We start from the raw sequence: 19,271 nt of genomic DNA, 5'->3' as shown, positions 1-19,271 counted from the left end.
TAAAGCCCTTCCCATAGTCGAGCGGACCGTACACCGACTGGACTCCGCGGAGGTCCACTGGACTCATTGAGCTTTCATAGTCGATCGTACCTCAGCGGACCAATTTCCTACATGTCTCACGGCAGTTTACAGATACATACAGCTAGTGGCGACAGCTTTTTATAGTCCTGGAGTGATGTATTATATAAATGTCTATTTCTGTACTTCATTTGCCAGTCTCTCCTCAAAATGTGCGTCTATCTGTGCCATCGTTTTTACCACAAGATGGCGTCAAGGGCTAATCTCAAACTCGCCTCGTGCAGTGTCATTAATGCAGCGTTTCGTGTGACACCAAGTGGGCGCCGCGGACGTCCGCGCATCAGAAAATAGGAGCTTCGCACTTGGACTCTGCTTTGGGTCTGCTTCGAGTACCCTTTGGGTCCGCTTTGAGCCCGCGGGAGTCTGCTCCGTGTACGGTCCACTCGACTATGGGAAGGGCTTAACAGAACAGTTGGAAGCACATTATCTGAGAACTACCTGAGGTGGATCATGAATGACCCCTGAGGTCTCTACGGGGCTCTAGAAGAGTCTTGCAGGAGGGGCTCGAGGAGAGTTACCGCTTTCATGTCATGGTTGTCTGGTCTTCTTGTATGAACATCCCATCAGCGTTTGGTCAAGATCTTTCATTAAAAACTTTATTAGTGTAGGAAAGCCATTACTTAGGGTACATCAGGGTTTAAACATCACTGAATGTACAAAATCTAACACTCACTTGGTATTGGGTACCATAACATGGAGGCAGGAGCAATTAAAAAAGGAAAAAAAGTACATTTACACTTAACAAAAATAAAGTGGGGAGAAGAAATTACGATAAACAGCAAAGAAGCTAAGCTCCGTAATCCACAGAATCAAGACATGGCTAGTCGTCTCGTCTTCTTCAAATCTCTTCCCACACAATGAGTGTCGCCGGGTCGTGTCGCGCTTGGGTTTCTACTGTGTTGGTGGAGTCCAGTGTCAGTATCTGCTGCGAACCATTCCTCTATCCACGCGACTGCCGCGCCCCTCGCCTCCTCCGCGCCCGCCCCTGGGCGCCCCGCGGCCCGAGCCGGCGTACGAGGAGTCGCGAGGAGGGTAGCCTCTCTCGGCTGACGGGGGGGCGGCGGCCCTCTCCTGCCTGGCCGGGGCGCGCTCGCCGCGGCTGCTAGGGGGGTAGGAGGACGGTTCGCTCCGAGCGCTGGGGTAACTGTCGCGACTGCTGGGGTAGGTGTCCCGGGAGCTGGCGCCATAGTCGTCATAACGACTGCTTCCACTGCTCCCGCCATAGGAGGGGGGAGGGGCCCGTGAGGGAGGGGCGCTGCGAGAGTTACCTGCAGGGTCAACGGGGGGTCAAGTAATCACTTTTACACACTTTCCTTGCACTTGTTATGGGTCCATTTTTTTGTTGTTGCCAGAATGAGAATTTATACTGTAAAAGAAGAACGTTTCATGTTTTTTTTTTACAACTCGAACAGTTTTAACAGGGAAGGTTTGGGACATACAGGGCAGTAATTCATGGAAGCTTAGAAAAGCAAAGGCAAACGAAACCACTTTTAAGCATGCCATTGATTTGAGCCACGTTTTCCTTTTTCAGAACTCCAGAGTGTCAGAACCGCAGGTGGTTTTTCAGAGAATGAGAGAGAGAGAGGACTTCACAGGTTGTGTGAGGGTTTACTCCTTGAGGGAGCGCACTGGAGTTGGTTAAGAGACTGTTGCGCTTTTTCTCCAAGGACTGTTTTGGGGATTCCTTTATGGTTGCCGGCTCCCAGGGGGGGGGGGGGCATTGGGGTAGGTTTGCGTGATACTATTTTCTTTTCTCTGAACTCGTTTAACACACGTGTGGTGAAACCTTACCGTAACCCTCGTAGGAGGCGCTGCTGGGTCGGTCCGGGTAGCTCCTGGCCTCGCGGCCGCCCGCGTAGCCGTCCCGCTCACTGCAAGAAGACATGTACAGTTCCCTTATTAAGACGATACAAATTATAGTACAGTAGGGATGGACGATTAATCGAAAAAAGATCACGATTCATAGACTTATGCAATCTCGTTTCTTTTTTAAATCCACTTTCTCACAAATTTTTATTTTTCTCCCATCCCAATTTCGTATTATCCAATTCTTCCCTCCCCTGTCTTGAACGTTGCTAGACTATGCCTCCCACTGGTCGGCTGTAGGGAGGACAGAAGCCTTGCATAACGTGTCCCCTCCGGTAGACGAGGAGGCAGCCTGTCGCATCTTTTCACCGCAGCAGCTCGAACTCTGTGGCGAGGAGTAACGCGTGGGAGGCTCACGCTGCCCCCACTACTTCCTGCTTCCGCCGCACCGCGTCACCAAACCGACCTGTAGGAGTCGCTGTGCACAACGTCCAATCCCCACCTAGTGTCTCCTGCGTTAGTGGCGAGCGCCTTGCCCACTGCGCCAATCAGCCGCCCCGCAATCTCATTTCTAAATGAAGAAGTTTTTCTTTTATATACATTTTTATTTTTTAAACTTAACTTTTAAATTATCATTATTCTGACTTAAGTTACCATACTTTTCGCACTATAAGCCGCACCTGACTATAAGCCGCAGCAGCTAAATTGAATGATGTGTACATATATAAGCCGCACTGGACTATAAGCCGCAGGTGTTTTAATGTTTAATTACCATATGTAAGGGTTCGTGCACAGAGGGGATTGTCACAATACTGTCGGACAAATAAGAATTAACTCATTTACAAGTTGTATTAAGTTTAGCAAATAAGGGAACAGATAAATAACATTTCAATGCAGTAAAAAAAGCAATATTTTCGGGTTTGGTCCACATATAAGCCGCACCGTTATATAAGCCGCAGGGTCGAAAAATGGGGGAAAAAGCCGCGGCTTATAGTCCGAAAAGTACGGTATTTTGTATGTTACAAGAGACTTTTAAGTTTAAGTCAAGCACTTTCATATATGTTATGTTTAAGTTTAAGTCAAGCACTTTCATATACGTTATGTTGTCTGTTTAAGAAAGAGTGCAATAAATGATTTTATTAAAAAAATAAGTGAGATAATCGTGATCTCAATTCTTAGAGAAAAATGGCGATTCACATTTTAGCAAGAATCGCCCAGCCCTATAGTACAGTAGAAAAGTTAAAATAGTCAAGTGTAAACAATAGGGCTGTACCGAATAGTTTGAAGCTTCGTTCATAATGTTGACATTCAAATTCTAAATCAACATTCGAATTTTCCTTTATAAAAATTTTAAAATGATTTAATATACAAATTTTTTATGCGTCTATTCATTCTGTTTAAACCCGATTTTTCTTCACAGTTGCAGATAAAGATTAGGCTACACTAATATTATACTAGTATAGTATATGACTCGTCATTATTTTTTTTTAAAGGGGAACCATCTTATAAATGGCCTTTTTGAGTGTTTAGCATTGTTTCCTAGCTATGTGAACTTATATTAATATGATCTATGTCTCAAAATTCTCATATTGGCGCATTCTTCCAATTCTCCTCTCACAATATTCACCCTCACTGAACTGAGTCATTTGAAAATGTGCGCGATATGTGATGTCAGAGAGACACCGCTGCATGTTAATGTTCAGGCGAAGACGCCGCTGCACACAGTGGTTTAGGAGCCCAGGCTCAAAACAGCTCGAGATCTTGAGGTAGAAAAATGCTGTTTTTGAGGACTTGATTAGAAATACAAAACAATGAATAAAAAAATATATATATATTACAGAGGTGTTCCATAGACTCACAGGAATTGTGTAAAAGTGCCCAAATAGTGAAAGAAATAGTAAAATAGTTCCCCTTTAAATCAGCATCCGCTTGGCGCTTCATCTAATCAAGACGTCACCATCACTTTCGTACCAACCGTGCCCTTATTGGATTATTTATGTTAATAATAATACATCTATTTTATATAGCGCTTTTCCAGGTGCTCAAAGACGCTTTACATGGGCAGGAAAGACAAACTATGGCAAAAAAAATAAAAAAAATAATACATGACAAAAATAAAATAACACAGACAGAATTAGAGGTCAAAAGCAAGATTGAAAAGGTGAGTTTTGAGGAAACGGAGTTATATTCATTAAAGAAAGTTAATTAAAAAAAAATTTAAGACTCATTTAATGAGATTAATCACTTTAATCAAATTGAGGATTTAGTTTGAGGATATTAAAAAATATATATATATTAGTGCTGTCAGGCGATTAATTTCTTTTCATCTAATTAATTACAGGATTTGTAAATAATTAATAGGGATGTCCGATATTATCGGCCGACCGATATTATCGGCCGATATCGGCAGTAAAATGTGATATCGGAAAATATCGGTATCGGTTAAAAAAAAAAAAAAAAACAATAACAATTTTTTTTTTTTTTTAACCTTTATTTACCCAGGCAAGCAAGTAAGAACCAATTCTTATTTTATTTATTGTCAAAAGTATGCATGTTGGTTTAATTCAACAACAAGAGATATGTAATGTTAATTTTTACTTTTTTAATTATCATATTTTGCACAAATAATGCTTACATTTAGAAAGCCTTTTGAATGCATCCAGTGAAATTATTAGTTACCTGAAATTATTCCGTTTTTTTGGGGGGAAACCCTGCATATATCGGTATCGGTTGATATCGGTATCGGTATCGAAATTAAGAGTTGGACAATATCGGAATATCGGTATCGGTAAAAAAGCCAATATCGAGCATCCCTAATAATTAATCTAATTAATCGCATAACCATTTTAGGCCAGATATATATTCTATAACCATATTTCAAATTGCATGTGTCCGGATGGCAGAATTCAGTACTGTATCTACAAAACCTTCTGTTTAATAATCTTCCATTTGCTTTGATTTTTCAGGTCTGGTCAATTTTAGCATGGTGTTATATATATACATCTTTTATTATAATATATATTTTTTAAGTCATAAAATATGACGACAAACATTCAAAGCTTCATTTGAATACTTCAATTAGAAGATTTGAATGTTAAAAAAATGACATTCGGTACAGCCCTAATAAACAATATAATTAACTCTGTGGTTACAATAAACACTAGAATCTAAATATATACTATGATGAGTAAGTAAAGTATACAGTTTACACAGGGAGTCAGACACTCAAGTGAGTAGTTCTCGAGTTCTGCCACCGTTAACAACATGTTAGTTTCCACCCATTGCATGTCAGCTGTATCTGCATCAGGGTATCTGCCGGGTTCAACGAGTTCAACTTAACCTCTTCCACCCGCCGGGTCCGGCACCGGTCCCAAAATGACATCACGTCATAAATCAATATGTCTAGACTGTATGACATAATGTTGCCTTTTTCTCTCTCAAATGTATCCAAGAGTAAACATCCTAACCATGTCACAAACCTCACAAAAGCAGTCAATAGTGTATATTGTATACCCGTGTAAATTAAATGTAAGACTGGAATACCCGTTAACCCTTTCACTACCACTCTACCAAAGGGTTAACCCAAGGGTTATGTAGTGTGGTAGTGAAAGGGTTAAGGCCTTAAATTGAGCATGAAATAAGTTTTAATACCCTGCAGATACCCCATTTGTACAACACGTGAGACGAGCGCTTGACATACGTGTATCCCCTGGACAAGGAGGCGTAGTCGTCACGGGAGCCGGCGTTGGAGGAGTATTCTCTGTAGGAATATTCCCTGGGAGGAGGCGCATAGTCCCTCGATTCCCTGGGAGTATATTCCCGACTGGAATAGCTGTAAAAAAAAAAAAAAAAAAAAAAAGACGTTAAGCATCATCACTTCAAAAACACAAAAAAAATTTCTCTTCTGCATCCTCACTTTAATTGGGACACATTGGGAGTAAGCGAGGCAAACTAATTTTCTGAGATCCACACAAAAAACATAAATAATACATTTAGGAAGCGTCAATCGAGATCTGATCATCGAGATCATTTAGTGCTTGAATGCCCACCATCCACTTCAATGTTAGCATTAATCGCCTAATCTATGTTTTAAATTATGGCTATGTGTCCAATCTGCCCGTCGCTAATCAATGACTCATTTTCCAGTCAACATTGTCGAAGCGGATTGTTTTTTTTTATCGGTTCATTTCAGTTTTATAGCATTTTGAAAAGCCTGTTCAAGGAAAAAAAATCAATCAGTGATAAACGCCCTGTACTGTAATATTCTAGAACGTTGTCATTTTTCTGCCTATTTAAATAAACGCTAGATTATCGATAGTATATGTGTACGTATGCACGCTGGTGCCGCGAGCTGAAAATCGATTCGCTTAGTTCCTGATCGCTCGCACAGTCAAACAGCCATATCACATATAGGGGAAAAGCTTATATCTCTGTGAAAACAGGTCCGATTATCCCAATTACTGATCGCTAGGGATGGGTACCGAATTCGGTACTTTTGAGGTACCGAACCGAAACACGTCGGTACTACCGAGTAGGGATGCCCCCCGGACCCCGGTTTTAAACGGGAACCGGTACTATATTAGAAAATACCGGAGTATTTATAAGCTCCGACGTCCTCGGTACTGCTATCGATACTCTAGAGAAATTATTATTATTATTATTATTATTATTATTATTATTATTTAAAAGTTGCGAACGATCTCTCCTCTCTCCGTCTCTGCACGAGAAGCAGCGAGTCATTATTACACACACTCCTCGCGAGTCGCGCTACACATACATACGGGTACTCCTTAATGAAAGCGCTGTCAATAGTATGCAGCTGCAGCACGTCAGACAGCAGCGCTTACAAGCCCCGCACATACAAGCCCCGCACACCTGATGTGCTGCAGCTGGAAGCATCTCAGCGCTGTCTCCGTGCCGACGCGCGCTGCACACAGACACAGACAGCTCTGCATGGACTGACGGCCCGAACTTACTGCTCACGAACGAACACGGACGGACGGGCGGCTGCCTCTTCACTTCCGCTCCCATGTTAACGGACGATAGTAGGCACACTGGCCGCGAGCGGGAGCGCGCCTCCCGAGTGGCTGGCGAGCGGCAAGCTATTTTTTCGCCTCGATCCTATTTGAGGCGGCGCGCCACGCGCATTGTCACAGAAATACAATTGAATATCTGCATTATTACCACAGATATAGATGTTGTTCAACCAGCTGTGTCTGTATCTGCAAATAAACGCCTTGAATGTTTGTCTGTATGTTTGTTTATACCTATAACTATTACAATGTTGCATAATAATAATAATAATAATAATAATAATAATAAGCTCTTGCTGCTGCTGGGGCTACACGCTGCTCTTTCAGGAGTACAGTCACACTGATCATCATTCTAAAATGACTGACTTTGCATATAGACTAGGCATTTACAGCTGTCCCAATGTAAATATGCCTTCCTCGGTGCGCTTCCGCACGCTCAAGTCGTAGGTCCAGTGTGCCTGACCAGGCACGCGATCTCACGAGGGAGCCGCACGTGAAATTCGTTCGTGAGCAGTGAGTTCGGGGCGTGAGTCGTGATGGCGGATAGAGCGAAGCGTTCACAAGTGCAACAAAACATTTGCCAGTAAGGGTGGCAATACGAGCAATCTATCAAAACATTTGTTTGCAAAACACTATATTAGTGTGCAGAAATGCGCCGTATTCGACTGCCTTGCGCGCAGTGGTCCATCTGCATCCACGTCCACTGCAGCCGGTAAGCAAAGATACGGAGTTTCCTAGGCTAATAACGAATTATTACAAATAGGCTAATAAACAAAATAATTGTTTAGCTACAAATACTACAATCTAAAAACTTTTTATAGATCGTCAAGCTGAGGTCAGCCACCAATGTGTCCCAGGCCAGTGAGCCCAGGGCCACCACACATCCTCCCTCTACCTCCCTCCACCACCCAAAGTCCTTTCTCCCTAGCAGCTAGAGGAAAGATGACAGAGGATAGGGTGAACGAGTGTCACAGGGCTGTGACAAAGTTTGTTGTCAAAGGCCTGCACCCGTTCTCTACAGTGGAGTCCAAGGACTTTAGGTAACAACTAATCATTCAGTGTATATCGTTTTTTTTGTATACATAGTTGTCTAACTTGTCTGTTGTTGTTATAAGTTATTATTGAAGCAGCTATTCCCACCACTCCACACACATTTACAATAATTCAATCATTTCTAATCTTTACTGTAGGGAGATGACCAATGCTCTCAACTGCAAATATAAAAATCATAAAAAAATTATCAAAAAGAACCGATAAGAGTATCGATAAAGTACCGAACCGTTAAGCAGTATCGATAGGAGTAGTAGTATCGATAAAATCCTAACGATACCCATCCCTACTACCGAGTATCTAATCAAGTGAGAAACCAAAAACTTTTTTTTCTCATGTCAACGTTCACACGCACAATATATGCTTACCTAGGATTTGACTTGATTCAACAACAAAGCAGTCGGAGCAATGACAAGCCGAAAACTGTCGAAATTGTAGTTATTTGAAGTTTGGATTTTTTTTTTACGACTGAGGTAGGTAAATTAAATTTCTTGAGACTAAAGTACAGAAAAAAGGTACCGTTGGGTACCGGTATCGATTCACAGGTACCGGTTAAAATGTGAAAGGTACCCATCCCTACTGATGGCCATTCCAAAAATCGGTCCTTTTTATTGATCCAACGCGTATACTGTGAAACACATTACACTCTGTGCTGAGGGTCTGATCGGCTCCGGTTAAATGCGTGAGAAGTTAAATGTGGATTCCGGATTTTTTTTTTTATCTCATCCATTTTCATTGAGTCCAATCCAAAAGGGTGCATTACCATCTGGGAGACGATAGGGGGCGCTTTTTTCACATCCGAGCGCCTGGTTGGGCTGGTTTACCAACGGTAGACTCGGTTGATGAAATATGAAATCAGATCGCCAATAAAAAATATTTCACGAGAATTCTCGTGATGGGCATTCAGGGGGCGGGCTGATAACCCGAGATATCTCGTGATGGGCATTCAAAGTGTTAATGGGCCAATCTGCCAATCACAGCACGACATCGAAGACGCGCGCAGTTAGTCACACTACGGGGTGGGTCAGGGAGGGGGTAAAGGGGATATGACATCATTGAGAGGAGACCACAGGACACCACAGCTAGTCTACCGCAGGAAGTAAAAGAAGAAGAGAACCACTAGACACGCCCTGTGTTGCTTGTTGAACTTACACAAGTCTAAGGGTCTGAACGCTTGGGACAATGTAAGAACACGACTCGAGAGGGGAGGCAGGACGGCAGCGGTTCTAAAACTACGGGTCACGACTCAAAGTGGGGTCGTGGGTAGGCGACAGTGGGGGATGCGCATTGGCAACATATTTTGGCTAAATATGCCTCATTTTATAAATGTGTATCGATAACATAGTGCTGTAATTAAAATGACTACAGGTATTATCTTACCTGTAGTGTAAGATAATACCGTAGTGTAAGATAATACCTGTAGTGTAAGATAATACCGTAGTGTAAGATAATACCTGTAGTGTAAGATAATACCTGTAGTGTAAGATAATACCGTAGTGCATTATCTTACACTACAGGTATCATCTTACACTACAGGTATCATCTTACACTACAGGATGGCCTAGAGGTAAAAGAGGCCGACCAGTAACAGAAAGGTCGCTGGTTCGATCACCGGCAGGAGGGTGTATTCCCGCTGTGGGCTGGTGACTGAAGGGTGGCTGGTATTACATAATACAGTGACCACCATCTCTGCCTAAGTGGCCTTGAGCATGTCAACCAAGCTGCACTGCGGGCAACCCTGCATTGATGAAATGCATGTGTGGAGGACTGTATGCATGTAACTAGGAGGGATATGAACTTAAGACTGTGTGTAACTAGGAGGGATATGAACTTAAGACTGTGTGTAACTAGGAGGGATATGAACTGTATGTAACTAGGAGGCATATGAAGACTGTATGTAACTAGAAGGGATATGAAGACTGTATGTAACTAGGAGGGATATGAGGACTGTGTGTAACTAGGAGGGATATGAGGACTGTGTGTAACTAGAAGGGATATGAGGACTGTGTGTAACTAGGAGGGATATGAGGACTGTATGTAACTAGAAGGGATATGAGGACTGTATGTAACTAGAAGGGATATGAGGACTGTATGTAACTAGAAAGGATATGAGGACTGTATGTAACTAGGAGGGATATGAGGACTGTGTGTAACTAGGAGAGATATGAGGACTGTGTGTAACTAGGAGAGATATGAGGACTGTGTGTAACTAGGAGGGATATGAGGACTGTGTGTAACTAGGAGGGATATGAGGACTGTGTGTAACTAGGAGGGATATGAGGAGTGTGTGTAACTAGGAGGGATATGAACTTAAGACTATGTGTAACTAGAAGGGATATGAGGACTGTATGTAACTAGAAGGGATATGAGGACTGTATGTAACTAGAAGGGATATGAGGACTGTATGTAACTAGAAAGGATATGAGGACTGTGTGTAACTAGGAGGGATATGAGGACTGTGTGTAACTAGGAGGGATATGAGGACTGTGTGTAACTAGGAGGGATATGAGGACTGTGTGTAACTAGGAGGGATATGAGGACTGTGTGTAACTAGGAGGGATATGAGGACTGTTTAACTAGAAGGGATATGAGGACTGTATGTAACTAGAAGGGATATGAGGACTGTATGTAACTAGAAAGGATATGAGGACTGTATGTAACTAGAAGGGATATGAGGACTGTATTAGGGATGTCCGATATTATCGGCCGACCGATATTATCGGCCGATATCGGCAGTAAAATGTGATATCGGAAAATATCGGTATCGGTAAAAAAAATAAAAATAAAAAACATTTTTTTTTACCTTTATTTACCCAGGCAAGCAAGTAAGAACCAATTCTTATTTTATTTATTGTCAAAAGTATGCATTTTGGTTTAATTCAACAACAAGAGATATGTAATGTTAATTTTTACTTTTTTAATTATCATATTTTGCACAGATAATGCTTACATTTAGAAAGCCTTTTGAATGCATCCAGTGAAATTATTAGTTACCTGAAATTATTCAGTTTTTTTGGGGGGAAACCCTGCATATATCGGTATCGGTTGATATCGGTATCGGTATCAAAATTAAGAGTTGGACAATATCGGAATATCGGTATCGGTAAAAAAGCCAATATCGAGCATCCCTAGACTGTATGTAACTAGAAGGGATATGAGGACCAGGGTTAGAAATTAACATTTTTTTTCAAGGGCTTTTTTTGCCCCCCTTAATTGCTTTTCGGGGGCTTTTTTTTGTATTTCGGGGGCACTGAATTTTTATGATGAAAATTAACATAAGGATTATAAAACATTGTTGACACTTTTTTTTACAGTCTTCGTCCCTATGTTTGATAATGTAATGTTAATGTCTCCATATATAGGGCTCTACGCTAACCTTTTTCCCAAGGAGCACATGTGCTCCTAAATAAAATGTTAATAAATAAAATCTAAATAAAAATTTAGGAGCACACAAAGAAATTTAGGAGCACAGTGAAAATTGTTCAAGTAACACAGAGTTTATTAACTATTTATCTCATGCATTATTATACTGTGCGTGTGCACACTATGAATTGAAAATGGGGGACCCTGATGTAAACAAGACGAAAGTCTTTCTCTGGTCTGCATCCCCTTAACTTGTGTGTATTGAGCTGTACTGTATTGTACCCAATCTGCAATCTGTTAATAAAGTTTTCAATCAATCAAACGCAAAGGATATCGGTTGTCAAGCTGCTTTTGTATGTTGTAGTGTTGTTATGATACCAACATTTTGACTTTGATACAGATAGGAAAGGTAATGGAATATATTATTAGATGACAGAACATTGAAAATTCTTTATACAATTATTTAATTCATTATGAAATAGAAATTCCGTTTTTGGGTGGAACGTTTGTTGCAAGGAGGGAGGAGGCGGGGACCGCTGCGTGTTACACACAACACGGAGAAATGGTCTAGCTGCTTCGGTGCGTCGTTAACGTTAACGTCGGAAGAAATTCCCCACTAAGCCCTAAATTCAGAGCAGAGCAGTATCCTAATGACTTTTATGCTTCAGTCGATAAGGTGTTTTGCGAATTCTGTCAACATACCGTGGGGACTGGACCCGCAAAAACACGTGCGAATATCACTTCAAAAGCCATGTCAGCCGGATTCCTCTCTTTCTCCTCGTCTATCTTTTGCTCAAAATAAAAATGAATGGGCTTCATGGCTGGCTGATTTTTTTGCGTTGTCTGATTCTGAATGTATAACTTGCCTAAGCCGGTACCGTGACTTTGTTTTCGGGCGCTACTTAGCCCCTTTCGTGACTTTCGGTTTGCAAGCCTGTGGCTTTTGTGACCGGAGTCACTTGCCCACCCGCCCCGATCACCCAGTAGCGAAACGACCAAGCGTCGTCAAGGGGCTCGCGGTGTGTCAAGAATACATCAGATCTGAATTTCAAAGATACCCAGCGTACAATATGGGTCTAACACAGCTTCACGATGGGGTCTGGAAGCTCGGAGTTGCTAATAAACAGTTTAAAACATTGTTACTCGACGAGTGGTATTTACAGACCGAACGTCCATCTCCGCCGTTGGTGTCACAGCGCATGCGCACCATGCCGCGTTCACGTTACTGGGAAGAAGCGGAAGAACCAGTTTCCGACTGGGAAAAACCATTCACGTCAGCCTCCTAGTGGTAATTCCTACTAGGACATATGGGATTCTTTTATAGACCCCATATCTCCCACTTCGCGTCACGAATTGCGGAAGTATGGATGTGGGCGTTTCATCCATAGATATATATAGAGTCAAAGCGTGAAGGCTTCCTAGTTGTAGCAACGAGATGTCCTCTGGTTCTTCCGCTTCTTCCCAGTAACGTGAACGCGGCATGGTGCGCATGCGCTGTGACACCAACGGCGGAGATGGACGTTCGGTCTGTAAATACCACTCGTCGAGTAACAATGTTTTAAACTGTTTATTAGCAACTCCGAGCTTCCAGACCCCATCGTGAAGCTGTGTTAGACCCATATTGTACGCTGGGTATCTTTGAAATTCAGATCTGATGTATTCTTGACACACCGCGAGCCCCTTGACGACGCTTGGTCGTTTCGCTACTGGGTGATCGGGGCGGGTGGGCAAGTGACTCCGGTCACAAAAGCCACAGGCTTGCAAACCGAAAGTCACGAAAGGGGCTAGGCGCTACTGTGATTGGACGTTTATGCGCCTTGTGTAATGTGGGACTATTATAACAGCGGAGCTGTTTTGTAATCGTCACTCGTCTCGAGTAAATGATTTTTCCGGGTGGCGCACACACACATATTATTAGGGCCAAATACAAGGGAAATGCTCGCACTGTAGATCATATATATAATTATATATATAATTAGTAAACTGTCGGGGGCATTTTCTGCCCCCCTTAACTGATATTCGGGGGCATTTTGTCCATTTTCAAGGGCATTTTGCCCCGAGCCCCCGTTAATTTCGAACCCTGATGAGGACTGTATGTAACTAGGAGGGATATGAGGACTGTGTGTAACTAGGAGGGATATGAGGACTGTGTGTAACTAGGAGGGATATGAGGACTGTGTGTAACTAGGAGGGATATGAGGACTGTGTGTAACTAGGAGGGATATGAGGACTGTGTTTAACTAGGGGGGATATGAGGACTGTGTGTAACTAGGAGGGATATGAGGACTGTATGTGTAACTACTAACTAGGAGGGATATGAGGACTGTATGTGTAACTACTAACTAGGAGGGATATGAGGACTGTGTGTAACTAGGAGGGATATGAGGACACTGTGTAACTAGGAGGGATATGAGGACTGTGTGTAACTAGGATGGATATGAGGACTGTGTGTAACTAGGATGGATATGAGGACTGTGTGTAACTAGGATGGATATGAGGACTGTGTGTAACTAGGAGGGATATGAGGACTGTGTGTAACTAGGAGGGACATGAGGACTGTGTGTAACTAGGAGGGATATGAGGACTGTGTGTAACTAGGAGGGATATGAGGACTGTGTAACTTGGAGGGATTAGGGGTGGGACGATACATCGATCCAGATCGATACATCGATGTAATTATCAACAATCGAATCGGATCGATGCGATGTAATAAGATCGATTCATATCGATACTCTTATTTTGAAAATCCTGTGGCGAGTCTCATATCCGCCCAAGAACAACAGCAGTAGCTCCGTGTGTAGACGTTACAGCATAGCATTCTCCCTTTCTGTGTGTGTGTGTGTGCGCGCGTCTTTGGAAAGACCAGATGAGGTCAGAGGAGTTTGATGTTTAAATGTTATTTAAACAAACAATATAATACATAATAAATGTAGGCCTATACATGATCATGCAACATCAACAAATTGTTGTAGGAACGGTTTGGGAGAGGGAGGTTGTGAGTTTTGAGTTCCAAAAAATTTTTAGCTTAAAGTTTAAAGCTCAATATATAAAAACGTGGCACTTTACAGTGAACAGGAGGTCTATTTGTATTAAAAACAATAGATTGATTTTCCTTTAAATGTCTGGAAGAGCTCAAAAATACAAATGTCAAATGATATTCATTACCTTTTTTTTGTTGATCTAAATGTTACTGATTGTGTTAAATGGGCATATGATATCATCTCATATCGATCGCAGGCACCTGAATCTAATCGTATCGTATTGTATCGTGAGAGACTTTGTGATATCGGCAAATATCGTATCGTTGTCCAAAGAATCGATATCGTATCATGATGAAACTGGTGATTCCCACCCCTAGGAGGGATATGAGGACTGTGTAACTAGGAGGGATATGAGGACTGTGTGTAACTAGGAGGGATATGAGGACTGTGTGTAACTAGGAGGGATATGAGGACTGTGTGTAACTAGGAGGGATATGAGGACTGTGTGTAACTAGGAGGGATATGAGGACTGTGTGTAACTAGGAGGGATATGAGGACTGTGTGTAACTAGGAGGGATATGAGGACTGTGTGTAACTAGAAGGGATATGACTGTATGTAACTAGGAGGGATATGAGGACTGTGTGTAACTAGGAGGGATATGAGGACGGTGTGTAACTAGGAGGGATATGAGGACTGTATGTGTAACTCAATTCAATCAATCTCCACGGTGATTGATTGAAAATTGTATTAACAGATTGCAGAATGGGTACAATACAGTACGGCTCAATAGACACAATTGTTAAGGGGATGGAGACCAGAGAAAGACTTTCGTCTTGTTTACATCAGGGTCCCCCATTTTCAAATCATAATGAATTGTAAGTAAGGGTGCAACTTGCTCCGTGCAATCCATTCTTTCTTGTGGATCTAGCCCTGTGTGTAACTAGGAGGGATATGAGGACTGTGTGTAACTAGGAGGGATATGAGGACTGTGTGTAACTAGGAGGGATATGAGGACTGTGTGTAACTAGGGATATGAGGACTGTGTGTACCTAGGAGGGATATGAGGACTGTGTGTAACTAGGGATATGAGGACTGTGTGTAAGTAACTAGGAGGGATATGAGGACTGAGTGTAACTAGGAGGGATATGAGGACTGTGTGTAACTAGGAGGGATATGAGGACTGTGTGTAACTAGGAGGGATATGAGGACTGTGTGTAACTAGGAGGGATATGAGGACTGTGTGTAAGTAACTAGGAGGGATATGAGGACTGAGTGTAACTAGGAGGGATAAGAGGACTGTGTAACTAGGAGGGATATGAGGACTGTGTGTAACTAGGAGGGATATGAGGACTGAGTGTAACTAGGAGGGATAAGAGGACTGTGTGTAACTAGGAGGGATATGAGGACTGTGTGTAACTAGGAGGGATATGAGGACTGTGTGTAACTAGGAGGAATATGAGGACTGTGTGTAACTAGGAGGGATAAGAGGACTGTGTAACTAGGAGGGATATGAGGAGGACTGTGTGTAACTAGGAGGGATATGAGGACTGTGTGTAACTAGGAGGGATAAGAGGACTGTGTGTAACTAGGAGGGATATGAGGAGGACTGTGTGTAACTAGGAGGGATATGAGGACTGTGTGTAACTAGGAGGGATATGAGGACTGTGTGTAACTAGGAGGGATATGAGGACTGTGTGTAACTAGGAGGGATAAGAGGACTGTGTGTAACTAGGAGGGATAAGACACATTTCAATTGCCTTGTAATGTGTACAGACAATAAAATAATCTTCTAAAATATATAACACGGGTCTAGTCGTTTTTTTTAGACATTTTAATGTAGACATGTTACATAGCTTTAAATAGGCAGTAAATATGTCCTACCCCTCCTTTGAGCCGTAATGGTCGTCTCTTGGCGATGGATAATCATCCCGTCTGGACACAATGGAGTCTCTGCGTGGAGGGGGTGGGCCGTAGGAGTCCCTGTCCCTGGACATGGGTGCTGCAAACAGACAAAACAAAATTCAAACCCCACAAACCTTATCACCACAACACTCGGGCCACACTGGCCTGTCCCAAAATATAAGAAGGGGGGGAAAAGCCCAGATGTTTTGCTCACACATACGCCTGCTCATGGGGCCAGACGGGGCCGACCTCTTGGGCGGGGGACCGCCATTACGTTCCGGGGGTCCTCTCTTCAGCGGAGGGCCTCTGGATGACGAGTAGGGTTCTACACTCCCTGCGTTGTCATAGTAGTCTTTTGACGAGACGAAATGCAAAAAAAAAAGATAAGCTTAGAATGTAGAAGAGGACAGTACGATTAATCACAGAGAATTATTATAATCTTCAGAATGACATGCGTCTGTGGCTAAATTAACCCATAGTTTAAGCATCATACCTCTGGACGGCCTCATCCCACCACCGCGGGGGGCTCCCCTGTGCCCCCTGTCGCCCCTGGACCCTCCTCTGGGTGGGCCGCGGCTGCCTCGGGGCGTGTAGGGCATGCCCCGCCGGGCCGCAGACTCAAACTGAGGTTTGGTAGCTTGCTCCACTTTGATTGGTTTACCGTCAAGCGACTATGGGGGGAAACAATTGGGTGTTAAAAAAAAGGCAACAAACTCTCACGGGGTCTATTATTATTATGAGTTAAAAATAAAATGGACTGGAATCCTAAGCGTTTTTACCTTTCCGTTCATTTCACGCGCCGCATCCTTTGCGTCCGCTGGCTTCTCAAAGGTAACAAAAGCAAAGCCTCTTGATTTGCTTGTTTCTCGGTCCTTCATCAGAAGCACTGAAAGGATCAAACGATTCATCGTTCATTATTCTGAAGGTGGTGATGACGAGAACAATACTTCAAAAAAATCTGACGGTTTTAAACATAATTATTTTTGAATGTTAAGTCTTTCCTGGTTCCATTCTATATCTGTAGCTCACGTTTGTATATATATAAAAAAGGAGGCTAGCACTTCGTTTCTGCCCTAGATTAAGGTAAGGCCAGTGTTCTCAAGCTTCTTTATTAGTTGTCATACAGAAGTACAGAATACTTTTATATAAAAAACATTTTTCCGTTTCGCTCCAGAGACTGTGCTAGATACAAAACAGATAAGTATAAAATGAGTAGAGTAAGTATAAAATAGAAGTCAAGTACGTAGACTAGACAAAAGTGTTCAATATATACATACCGGTATATATATATATACAGTGTACAATGCAGAGTAGAAAAGTAACTGAGTTAGAACAATACAATATACAGTACAATGCAGAAACGGGATGAGGTACAATTTACAGTAAGGTGTAAAGGTTTCCGTCGTAGTAGAAATATATATATATTATATAAATAAGTCAGCAATCCTGAATGGTGGGGGGGCGGGGGCAATAACGTTTAAGATTGTTAATAATAAAACAGTAGCCTTTCATATTAAACAACAATTACCTTCAACAACTCGGCCATACTTGGAGAAGTATTGCTCCAGGGCCTTCTCGTTGGTCTCGATGTTCAGGCCGCCGATGAACAGCTTCCCTGGTCGGTCCTGCTCCGCCATGATGCTCGGTGACTGTCGGTCTGTTGTTTAGCCGTTTAATCTTCCGCCTGGAACAAGAGGGTCGTTTTTATCAGTAGCAGTACTACTCAAGAGTAAGTTGTATTACATTCTAAATTAATAGTGTCTATTATAAACTAGGTGCAGCCGAGTTAAAACACCGCCGCAGTGCTGCCGGTGAAAAAAACAAAATGGCGACCGTTTGTACTGAGGCTAACGGTAAGCGACCGTTAGCTAACCTTAGGCAATGTTAGCATTTCGCAAGACACGGCGCCTGCCCCATGTATAAACACACTGTTGGCTAACGTTAGTTAATATTGAATATAAATAGGACATGGCTATATAAAAACCAACTTACACTTTAAAAAAAACCAACTTACTTACTTGAACCACTGGCTACGACGATCGACGACGCCTCAGTGTGCTGCGAAGTAACTGCTGCCGAGCGGAAATGACGAATCCTCCTCCTCTTCTTCCGGTTTTCTTCTTTGCAGTTTAAACGGCGGTTGGTATCCGTGGTTGTTGCATTACCGCCATCTACTGGCAGGGAGATCATATGTTTTTTTCCCTCTGCAGTCATCGAAAATATAATTAATCTAGATTAAAAATAGCATTTTTCTACTTAAGACCGAAGCTTGTAACAGATATTTACTTGAGTAAAATCAACACAAAGAAAGTATATTTAGATTCAAAGACTATTTTTTTTTTTATCCACTTTTTCTCCCATTTTTCTATATTTTCTCCCATCCCAATTTCGTATCATCCAATTCAACCCTCCCCTGTCACGAACGCTGTTTCTTGTGTCGTATATTTATCTAAATAAAACCTGTAAATTAAACAATAGAAATTATGCACATATATGAAATAGCAAAGAACTAGGTTATTTTCTCTTAGAAAAATAGAGACTCACAGCCATGCCAAATCACCTGTTAGGTTAACCATACATTTGAGTCAACAAGAAGGCTGTTAACTGGCCTCAGTCGAAATGGATCAAAATGACCCATATAAGCATTACGGAAAGGATTAAAATCATCTAGCGGTTGATGGAAAAAGCCACAGGAGAACTCAGTCAAAAAGCTAACAGTGCACCCCTTCAGCCTTCACTTAGCAGTTATAGGAAAGGCCCAGAGTGCCATAAAAATAAGAACAGATCAAATGGCAAACATATGACACATCTTCCTCCACAACGAACAGGGATGGTGCGCCAAATAACTAAACTTTTAAGTCAAGAAGTGACGGCCTGAAGGCCAACATCCGAGTTCTGTTTACTTTAGCTAAGCAGACCAAACAGGCCATTCTGTGATACCCACTGTTAAGTTGAGTGGGTACTATATTTCCATCTGTATGAGGGTCGCATTCAAGGACACTTGGGTAAATCATTCTAAAAGGAAACTAGTTCATATCCCCTCTGTAAGGTCACCTT

General features: G+C 42.3%; 1 protein-coding gene across 3 annotated transcripts; it reads right to left on the bottom strand.

The window, feature by feature from the left end:
- Positions 1 to 660: 660 nt before the first annotated feature.
- rbmx (RNA binding motif protein X-linked) lies at positions 661 to 18,296 on the bottom strand. 3 transcript variants are annotated; one of them, XM_084331759.1, is made up of 9 exons: positions 18,233 to 18,296; positions 17,743 to 17,898; positions 16,994 to 17,100; positions 16,708 to 16,885; positions 16,429 to 16,566; positions 16,194 to 16,311; positions 5,585 to 5,716; positions 1,870 to 1,949; positions 661 to 1,346 (listed from the first exon to the last, which is right to left on the bottom strand). In XM_084331759.1, exons 2-9 carry the CDS (start codon positions 17,849 to 17,851, stop codon positions 994 to 996), a joined length of 1,215 nt encoding a protein of 404 aa, XP_084187885.1. In that variant the 5' UTR covers positions 17,852 to 17,898; positions 18,233 to 18,296; the 3' UTR covers positions 661 to 993. The 3 variants fall into 3 exon arrangements, with proteins under 3 accessions (XP_084187885.1, XP_084187887.1, XP_084187886.1); XM_084331761.1 differs by having other exon boundaries at positions 16,435 to 16,566; XM_084331760.1 differs by having other exon boundaries at positions 18,229 to 18,295.
- Between the last annotated feature and the right edge of the window lie 975 nt (positions 18,297 to 19,271).

This window comes from Notolepis coatsorum (assembly GCF_963971535.1).
Source record: "Notolepis coatsorum genome assembly, chromosome: 16".
NCBI classification, from domain to species: domain Eukaryota; kingdom Metazoa; phylum Chordata; class Actinopteri; order Aulopiformes; family Paralepididae; genus Notolepis; species Notolepis coatsorum.
This window is presented reverse-complemented; position numbering and strand designations above follow the sequence as displayed.